This window comes from Mauremys reevesii, linkage group 6 (genome assembly GCF_016161935.1).
Source record: "Mauremys reevesii isolate NIE-2019 linkage group 6, ASM1616193v1, whole genome shotgun sequence".
Taxonomy (NCBI): domain Eukaryota; kingdom Metazoa; phylum Chordata; order Testudines; family Geoemydidae; genus Mauremys; species Mauremys reevesii.
In genome coordinates this window covers 74,431,835-74,442,415 of record NC_052628.1, presented here as the reverse complement: position 1 = coordinate 74,442,415, position 10,581 = coordinate 74,431,835, and the positions used below count along the sequence as shown (strand labels likewise).

Below are 10,581 nucleotides of genomic sequence, written 5' to 3'. Positions count from 1 at the left end.
TAGGGGATAACCTATTCTGTGTAAATCTATTTATGAACTATTTGCTAAGTGTATAATGGCTAACTCCAGTTGTCTATACAATCATTGCCCCACAGTTATCGAATTTATTGCTTTCAAAAGTGCTGTGGTGTGCCTTGTATATAAAAGGTGCTATATACAACAACATTTCATTCTACTTTTACCTAATTCATCTAGTAAATTAATAGAAAAATATATATTGTCTCCTTTTGGATGCCAGGTTAAAAGAAGAAATGCTGGTTTAGTTACTGCTGCTATGGTACTTTTAGCATTGACACTGTCATCACATATACACCTCTCAGCTCCCTTAGTTAAAAAAAATCCTGCACAGTCCTTTTACAAATCAGAAACAAAGAGCAACAGTGGAGGACTTTTATTTATAGACAATAAAATAAGACAATAAAAACCCAGCTCAAATTAAGATTTTGTTCAAAAGGTTTTTTTTAAATAATTTAAAAAATATTTTTAAAAAATCAGACATTTCAGAGTGACTAGTGTTACAAAAACACTAACATCTTCCCAGTGGGAATACATTTGCACATAGCTAATATGTTTCTCCATGGTTAACTGCTTGTTTACAAAGAATGCTTTGTGGAGCAGGGAATGTGAAAAATACGATGACCTGACTCTCTCCTCCACAAAAGGCATAAACCAGGCTGAGGTCGGTGTGCAGACTCGGCTGTATTGCTGCTAACTGAATATACTGGCCTGAGTATCAGCCAATGAGAAGGCTTAAAAGCGTATTTCCATAATGATGATTGGCTGCAGGACTCCAGGCTCACTTCAGCCTTTAAAGGAAAGAAAAAGAGGAGCTTTGCTGAGAAGATAGGCAACACAACTTTCTGTTGCTTGTTAAATATTCTCTGATTGTACCAATTCACCTTCTTAAAAAGCTGTTGGGGGGGGGGAATGAAACATTTGTTCACAATAAATAGGTTTCAAACAGCCAAAGGGTTTCACAAAATAGCCTATAATTCTTTTTGCTAAAAATAGATGTTTGCTGGTAAATTTGCTTAGCAAATTTGATGCACATGCCTGGCTACTTAAATAGAGTGAGGTTTTCTTCAAGATTCATAACAGTCTACAATTGCTTTAATTAGAAAAGGTTGTGCCATTTCAGACAAACATCACTAGTTTATTGGCCTCCTGCAGGTCTTTAAAAATGTGCAGGAATACAAAATTGTAATTCAATTGGGAGAGCAGGCAGAAATTAATGAAGGTGGAAAAATCTCTGAATGTTCATTCATACAGAGGGCGTTAGATTCGTTAGGATGAAGGACATTTTCCCCTTCAGAAAGGAGTTGTTTTGAGCAATCTTTCTGCAACCACTCATGATGTGAGAGTGCTGACGATATAGCAACCCTGGCAATGGGCTCGGTGTAATTGTTCTTTCGAAAAAAACTTCTTAATAATCAGTCTATAAACGACACAAACCATGTAGCTATACGTATTTCCCCCCCCCCCCAAGTTATATGAACTGCGGGGTAAGGTGACGCTATTTCATCTACATAATGTCTGCTTCAGTTGCACAAACATCTGTTCAATAGACCGTCCTTTTAAAAAATTTAGAATGGTTGACTAATTCAGATAAAGCAGTGGGCGCATTTTTGCAATCTTTTCCAGTGACCATTCCTTGGCTACCTAACAGACCAGCCATTCAGAAGCAATTTTCTTCAGCCTGAAATTATGTGCTGACGGTAGCAGATCACTTCCCATAATAACCCTTCCCCCACCCAATGCTAAATACAATCTGTCTCCTACTCACTGTAATAATAACGTGCAAATGACTGTAATTTTGCAGACAAGAAACAGCCCAAAGTGAAACGTGTCTAAACAGAGGTCGATTTTGAAAAATCAGGGCTATTACCTAAATCTGTAAAACACATATTGTAAAAAACTCAGCAACAATGATCTGCGTTAAGTAGTGTGGGGGGAGGGGGGAATAGCCTCGATGTTGCTGATTTTAAAAGCTTCACTAGCACAAAGTTAAATAATTAAAATAAAGTTTCATTTCATGCTCTATTTCAGAACCATGCCACAGTATCCACAGCAGTTATGATGCGCATAGCAATTTATCGGACCTATCAGGTAGGAGTAGCTGTGTTTACACTGATTTGCATTGCACTGCTTCTTTGGAAGTAGGCACTTTGCAAGTACTTACTTTGTTGGCAGTGTTGTGTATGGTGAGATTGCCTGTGTGGGAGGGCTTACTAAAAAGAAGAGTCCACACAGCAAACCCTGCTTACATAACAACCATGCTCAAGAATCCCGCTTCTCACCCACAAGAAGTATTCTCAAGTGATTCTTTGACATTGTCCTTAAATGCCTTTTCCTACTTATAGTGTACGCAAACTGGTATTTTTAAAAACAATTAAAAATGTTTAATGCCATCAAGGGCCTTCTTGGCAGTTCCCTTATCTGCGCAAATTAGACCCGTCTCTATCGGCACCAAAAGGTGATATGTTTTAAAAGAAAGGGCAGGGGAGCATACCTTGTTCCTTCCATGCAGTTTTAAGTGTTGCTATCCAAACAACGTATGGCGTGATGTGCACTCTTTACTCCCAACAAATTTCCGTATAGCTGGGGAAAGGAGAACAGGAGACACGACCCGTTATTATAGTTTACGGTCATTAAAATATAGTTTTCATTACATTTAAAGACGCTCTCATTTATATGATCCATTAGCAATAATTCAGACGTATTGTGATTCACTATGCGGCCAGAGGGGAAAGAAGTATGCACTCGCCAGTCGCCACAGCGAAGAATGGAAAATGATGTTTATTGCAGCATCAGCTCCAGTTGGGCTTTAAAGAACAGACAGAAGCTGTCTAGTGTTTTGGTAAGACAACTAAATCAGAAGTGATTTTTATTCAATCAAATGTTTCTTTAACTGTTACTTCTGAAATGAGCAGGTTCTAAAATGTTTACTCATCCGAAAAGACTCTACTAAACAGCCTTTTGATGTTAAGTGTCGACCATATAAGCACTAATGCACATAATTTGCTCAGTTGGACAAAGTCCAAAAGCGGATCTTGTCACATTGTCATTTGTATGCAGTTTTACAAACGTCGTGCTTTAACTTCTTCCCGGAAACTATGATTTGGACAAAATTTTCAATTAGCTATTCAAAGATAAGAAAAGTCCAATATTGATTTTCAGAGTGAGATACTTTACATACACAAATACACACACAGAGGATTTGAAATGAGTAATAAATGAAAAATAAAAGCGCAGTTAGCCAGACTCCATGGTAGTTAATAGACTTTAATATTAAATTACCCATACAAACTATTATTTTCATGCTAGACCCCATGAACCTCATGATATGTGACCGCAGAGACACATTATCTGGGTTATCAGCCTTTCGTCCTATAGTTAATTTAATTCTCGACAAGATATTCATGTTTGTTGGGTCCCTTCAATGTAGAAATTGTTCTGTACAGAGTGGGTGGGGGAGGGGCTATGCTTGGCAAGCCGATCAATTTAAGCAGCATAAGGAACGTACTCAAGTTTTTTAATAAATTCAAATACATTTTAAAGGACATTTGGCTCTAAGCCATAATCATAAGAACTGATTAAGATTTTTTTCCTTTTTTTGACGCAAGACAAAGCCTGCTAGAAGAGATTTGTGTTACTGATTCTTGTGAAAGGGTGGTGTTCACGTGGTAGTTATATGGTGGCTTGCATTCACAGTTCAGTGCTTGCAGCAGTAAATCAGGAAACTGGAAACAAAAGGGTTCCCTGTTTTTTCAACAACAGAGAAACCGCACTGTCTCCTGTAAGTCGTATTGTAAAAATGAACATGAAATAAACTCGGAAGGGACAGGCGTTAGGCTGAGGAATAAGGACAAACCGAACACGCTGCAGTACCTTGAGTGTCCCTCTAACGCAGGGGTGGGTGAGGGGGAGGAATGGAATCCAGTTCTGTTCTTTGCTGAGCCTCCCCCTGCTTAAGACATTGTTTGCTTTTCTCCTTCACTAAACATGAAAATGATCGCACTCATGTAACAGCCTCTCTCTCTCTCTCTCGGTTTCGTGTCAAACTGTTACAATTTTGAATGAGGGGCATTTAAAAACAGAGTGAGATTTTAATTTGCCTCTTTGAAACAGAAAAATCATCCATCATTGCTTTGAAAACTGCCTTGAAATTAAATTAAAAAGAAAATGAGGCAATCCTCCTCCCACTGTGTGAGGCTTGGCTGGCTGCTCGCCTCCCTATTTGGTTGTCTTGACATAAAATGTTATATAGGATAATACTGTAATTGAAATGGGAAACACGATTTGTATCTTGCTGCAGCAGGAGGCTGCCTGCTGTAGCACTAAACGTAGTTTGAGGATTGCAAAATACAAGGCTTCTATGTATGTATGCGTGTGTGTTTCTCCCTTTCACCCCCTTCGGAAGCCGAGAGGAGCAGCTAGCCAATCAGAGAGCCCGGTTTCATAAAAGCTGGTCTTTGATTGGGCAGATGGGAAAGGGCATTGGGAACAAAGAAAAGTCCCTTTCAGGTACAGAGTCTGTGCTTGCTTCACACTCTCCCTTCTCCAGTTCTGATTTCTGCTGCTCACTATTGCAGTAAAGCCAGCTTGTTGTGTGGTGTGTGTGTGTATGTGTATGTGTGTAGGGGGATTTTTATTTTTTTAATTTTGTTTTAAAAAGGAAGGTTCATGAAATCTGGTGCTCTTTTCTTCCAAACACAATAAATCTGTTGAAGAAATTAGATTTTTTTTCCAAAAATAAAAAGCGGCTGCAACAAAAACACACTCAATGCAGTTAGAAGGAAAAGGTCAACTCGATCCAATACAGATCGTAAGTACGGTTGCGTGGTGTGTCTATAGCACTTAGAGGGGATTTTTTTCATGCAAAGGGGAATATTATGAGTTTTGTGCATTGAAATAAGGAACTAGTTATTTGTGTTTTAAAACAGCAAACAAAAAACCACGAGTAGGCTGAGTTATCGAAGGGATATGAAGCTGAGGGTGAAAAGCATTGTAGCCTCTCACACAAATCATACTTGACGGTGCACTCGGCGCGGGGAGGGGGGCGTTTTTACCTTTTTTTTTAAACTAACCAAGAAGGGAAAATCAAAGTGACACAACTACAGGACAGCCAGCATATTTTTCTCTCTCTCCCACCCAATCCCCCTAAAAATGAGCAAGCAACTTGTTAATAGGACCTTAGGGGTACAAAAATAGCTTAGTGGAGCAGGAGGTTTTTTTTTGCTTCTGTCACATGTTAATACCAATAATGTAATGCTAAATTAGGGGATAGTGACGCCCATATGTTGTGGTGCAGTGACCGTTTCTCCCCCTCCCAAAAAGCCAGCCATCCCCCAAACAATCTACCGTGGGTTCAGAATGGAGACTAACTTTGAAGCTATCAAATGTTTAGTTATGTTTTATATACGAAGACATTAAAACCTTGGAATAACCTCCCTACCCCTCCCCCATCCTGTGTCTCTAAACTACTACAAATTGCAGATAACTCGAGGAAAGGTTTTATAAGGTATTTCTCTAAAACATATGCTGTGCCATGGTGTTCAGTACATTTCACTCATTCCTAACTTCAGAGACCCAGTTCGCAGAGAGAAATGTTTCACATTCATAACTTGTAGCTGTGCCAGCAGCAGAAGGGGGAGGGAGAGAAACAGACCTTAAGTTTTTTTTCCTAAAGACCAGATCAGTATTTTCTTGATACGCTTGTCACCCATTTTTGTTCTCACGACAACCAATTGAGCCCTTGATCGTCACGTGATGAGAAAGGCTTGAACTGTAACAAAATCGCTCCTTTTAGATGGTTGGTTGTTGGTAACTCGCCCATCCCCCCTCCTGCCCTAACATTTCCAGCAAACCAACTCTCCTTTCCAATCCATCAACAATTCATTACAGCTTTTAGCTTCCAAACGCCAGCTAATTAAAAATACTAAGCCAAGCTCCGAGACAATCTGACTTAAAGGGGATGAAGGCATGGGGTAATAAATAAAAAGACGATGCAACGTTTGCTGAAACAATAAGGAAAGCATCTGTCCAGCAAAACCCAAAAGTCGATTTTATCTTTTTGGTCTCTAATTACTGAATTACTTGCAACATGACTGATTAGCCTGAGCTCCCGGATTCTCCCTCCTCCCCCCCGTAATTTGGATGCTATTTTCTTACAACATACAAAAGAAAAAGGGGGAAAAAACCCAGGTCATACCCTTGGGAAGATTTACTTAATTTTAAACACACTCTTTCCTCCACTCCCACGAAATGTTCTGATAACTGGTTTATCAGAACACTGATTTCCCCCTCCCTCTTCTCCGCCCCCCCCTTTCCCTCCTCATCCTCCCCCCTTCCTTTTCCCCCTTAAGTTAGTTCAAGAAATCAGATCTGTCAGGACCGGCGAAAAAAATGCCACTTCCCGACTAACAGGCGGAATCCAGCCCAGATTTTCAGTCCTTTCTTCTTTTTTTCCTTCCTTCCTTTCACTAATTTATCCCGATGTTAGCACATTCTGTCTTGTAACAACCGGACGCCTGTAGGTTTGTTTCATGGGATCATTACTTACTGATCAGGATGGCTCTGAAGTCTGGAGTTGAAGACGGAATGTGAAGTTGGAAAACATTTTAAAATTGTTATTATTATTATTATTACATCTCGGTGCTTGTTAAGAAAAAAAAAAACAAAAAACCCTGGTCCTTGATGCTCCTGTTTTGAATGTGAAATATTATCTTCCAGCTTGTAAAGTTGAGGAACAACATTTTTAAGAAAGGAGGAAAACCAACACAAATAAAGGACTCCTGATCCGTGTGCCAAAATGGGGGGAGATATATTTTTGAGCGATTACACTGGCTGAGATGTTATTTGTTTTCTACTTCTTGATCACTTTGCTCTTTAAGTAAAATGAGGCACACAGTTGTTGCTGAGTCGAATGGGAACAGCATTTTGATTTGCTGGCTTAATTAAAAATGATAAAGGATTAAAGGTAAGCAATATGCCTATATATGTATAAATATTGAGACAGTCAACTGTAAAAGGGCTAGATCCCTTTAAAAATCGTTTTAACTAAGCTTTGTCAAACACACACTCATTTGCGGTCATTGAGGCCACCTTGGTGCAGATCACTTAAAGTGTATGTCTTAATCAGTTTCCTGTACAGTCAGTAATACTATATTTAACAGCCTGAGCAATTGTTTAAGGTAGGAGTGCATTACAACTGCTTTTAGAATTATCTTGGGTATATTTTAAAAAGAAAAGACACTTTTTACCCATGGAGTTGGATATTTTTTAAGTAAATGCACCATTTAAAGTATAGGTTGTTGATTTTTAATGGAAGCTATCTTGTGTTAATGAAAAACAGGCTTTATGACCCCTACCCTCCCCCCCCCCCAGGTTAAGTAAAATTGGGGTAAAAGATAGTATAGAAAAGTCACAAAACTTCAAGGGTCTGGTTTAAAGCCACAAAATCCAAGGAATGCAGTGAGGAATGAAGCTGTGTCTTTCCTTTCTCGCTTTTGTGTCTAAGTGGTGGTCCAGGAGCTTATTTTACACATGTGCTCCAACAGCTAGTCACCAGCCCTAACTCTGTATCTCTGACTTTGTGGATTTAAATCATGTAGTTAGGGTGGGTTTTTATATATATAGGATACATGGCTTTTTAAAAGTGATCATGGATGTTGAGGTACAACTAGATTCAAGCTGTTCACTATAAAATAATCTCAAGCAATTGCCTCCTATTTAACAACTTTTAAAACAAAATAAAACGTGGAAATACTGAATGATCTTGCTCCCCCTCTCCTTTGCCCCCTATATTAATCGTATTATATTCTGGTAATATCCAGACAAGAAATATTCGACTTTTCCCCTCCTCACAGGAAAAGGTGGACCTGGACTTCAGGGTATAAACCTAGACATACCAGGGGAAGGAAGACAAGAAGAGTTAAATAAATAATAATTTAAAAAGAAAAGCCCAACGGAGATAAACGAATGTCCCCTCATCTCCAAAGGAAAGTTCATCGGATTTTTATTCTAGAGATCTCATCTTCAGGATGTCAGTGAACACTTCCACTGCATGCAAAGGTGTGGATCCAAACGCGGTTGATACTTATGACAGTGGCGATGATTGGGAAATCGGGGTTGGAAATTTAATAATCGATTTGGACGCCGATTTGGAGAAGGACAGACAGAAATTTGAGATGAATAATTCCACTAATACCGCCACCAGCAGCAGCAGCACCAGCTCCAAGGATTGTGGGGGTCTGGCTTCCAGTGGGGCTAATGCTACCTCAGCCTTAGCTGATGGCCTAAAATTTGCTTCTGTTCAGCCCCCTGCCCCCCAGGGGAATTCCTCTCACAAAGAGACTAGCAAATCAAAAGTGAAAAGGAGTAAAACTTCTAAGGATGCTAATAGATCTCTGCCTTCTGCTGCCTTGTATGGGATTCCTGAGATCAGCAGTGCTGGCAAGAGGCAGGAAGTCCAAGGGCGCCCTGGAGAGGCAACTGGCATGAATTCAGCACTGGGTCAAAGTGTGAGCAGCAACCCAAACGGCAATAATAACAACACCAGCAACAACATCCCTATTGCCTCTTGCGGGAAAAACAAAGAGGAGAAAGCAGGTAAAACCCAGGGCAGCAGAGGCTCCAAGCGGGATAAGGATGCGGGGAAATCCAGGAAGGACAAGCAGCATGACCTGCAGCAGGGCCACCCCAACGGTGGGGGTGGCAGCAGCCAAGCTCCCTCTGGCCACCTGTATGGCTTCGGGGCCAAGGGAGGCGGTGGTGGGAGCAACAGCCCCTTCCACTGCGCCTCCTCCACGGTGGGGGAGGTGAGCAAAGGCGCCCCGGATTCAGGGTTAATGGGGAACTCTATTTTGGTAAAGAAGGAAGAGGAGGAGGAGGAGAACCACAGGCGAATCAAGAAATTGAAAACAGAAAAGGTAGGACAAGCTCTTCTTCCCCCAGCAATCTCTCCCCCCCCCCCCCGTGTTTATTACAAACTTCCCGCAGCTGTGTTCCTAGCTCCTGTTGTTGGTGTTATGCGTTTGTGGTATACATATAAACCGTGTGTACAAACCCCACTCCCCGACAGAAATTGCTACGTTGGAGCCTTATTTTCGTCTTGTCTTTAATTTCTCTCCCCCCCCCTCCCCATCCCCGCTGTCTCCCAAATGTGGCCAAACGTGTGTTTCGTGTTGTCGTGTCTCCTCCTTTGTTTATTTTGAAGGAGAATTCGAAGTGCCCCTTCCTGATGGGGCTATTAGTGTAACATTCCGAAGTGATGTTTGCAACCCCCGAGGACACGTGTTTGCAGACCGAAGGCTTGTTTGTGTGTGTGGCTCAGACCTAGCTGCCTGGGTTTTGTTTACTATCCTTTTTATTGTGCACTCTAGTATAAAAGCGGATGTTCCTTCTGCCAAGGTGGAAAGGAAATTCACATCCTTTCTTCTCCACCTTTCTCTTTGGAGATTAGATTGAGGCAGGGAGAAGAGATGCATCCGCAGATACTTTGGCGCTTCCATCCACTCTAGTCAGGGGTCTTTTTGGTATTGGGGGCGGCTCTTGTGTTTACAGTAGCCAAGAGGCCTCGGAAGCTGGCGTGGGGAATGGGGAGCATTGAGCCAGAAGATACTCAGTGCCTGTAATAATCGGCCTGGAGGAAGGGAGTTGGGGGAGGGGAGTGCACCTTGTACTGTGATATATGTACAAAATACCTTTCTCTCATATGTGGGGGAACATTTTTCTCCTGTCAGGGCAGTCCTTCTTATCTGAGCCCTGTAGGTTCTTGGCTGTGAACTTCTTGTTTGCTGAGTGGTTGAAATGTGTGAAAGAAATCAAGTGGTGTGTGTGTTTTTTCTCCCCCTTCCTTTCTGTTAATGCATAAAGGATGCTCTCTCTAAGAATAAATGGCCTTGTATTGTTAGGGGAGGGTGGGGAGAGAGCTGGTTTTCTTGGCTATTGTTATTGCTCGTTCAGGCAGGTTCTAGCGTCAGCAGCAATTGTTCTATCCAGAGGGCAGAAGGTTTCTTCTCTAGGATCTAGGGGGCTATTGTTGGTCCATAATTAAGAGTCAAATGAATTCTACAGGTTGGGTTAAACAAAGACACCTTCTCAAAGACACCTCCTTCCTCCCCGCCCCCCACAACCAAAACCTTAAGGGTATTAGCTTGTAGCATGATTGTCTGGAATTGTTCTTAAATTACCTGCTTTTACAACTTCCCTGACTGACTTCTAAGTGATGGGAAAACTTTCTGGCTGCTGCTAGTGTACAGAGTTGTTTACCAGAGTCCAGATGGATTGAAGTCCTTGGGAAAATGTATGCTGTTTACAGCATATTATGAGCCTCTTTTTGTGTGTCATTGCAGATGTTTAAGATTGTGTAATGTTTCAACAAACTCTTGGCCTATTGATAGGATTAGATTTTGGGGGTTGTGACATTAAATATGTTAAGGAAATGTAAAGATAGATCATTCAAATTGACCTCTAGATATATTATCCTAAAAGGGAAAAAATACTTACAGATGTGAAATTAAAATTTGCTCCTCATACAAGACTCTTTAATCTGTTTGACTTTTCTAAATACAGATGGGA

General features: G+C 41.0%; 1 protein-coding gene and 1 long non-coding RNA gene across 7 annotated transcripts in view; one reads left to right on the top strand and one right to left on the bottom strand.

The window, feature by feature from the left end:
* Positions 1-227: 227 nt before the first annotated feature.
* LOC120408257 lies at positions 228-6,702 on the bottom strand. The gene is made up of 3 exons (XR_005600570.1): positions 6,563-6,702; positions 2,510-2,598; positions 228-806 (listed from the first exon to the last, which is right to left on the bottom strand). It is a non-coding gene; the product is annotated as an uncharacterized LOC120408257 (long non-coding RNA).
* Positions 4,668-10,581, top strand: part of ZNF608 (zinc finger protein 608) — a 104,163-nt gene continuing 98,249 nt past the window's right edge. For 2 of the 6 annotated variants that reach the window (XM_039544957.1, XM_039544961.1), the window contains exons 1-2: positions 6,846-6,979; positions 7,869-8,930. In XM_039544957.1, coding sequence (XP_039400891.1) covers positions 8,043-8,930 — 888 coding nt within the window. In that variant the 5' untranslated portion in view covers positions 6,846-6,979; positions 7,869-8,042. Of the gene's footprint in view, positions 4,826-6,845; positions 6,980-7,175; positions 7,194-7,868; positions 8,931-10,581 lie in introns of those variants that run through there. The other 4 variants (XM_039544958.1, XM_039544962.1, XM_039544959.1 and 1 more) reach the window with 4 other exon arrangements.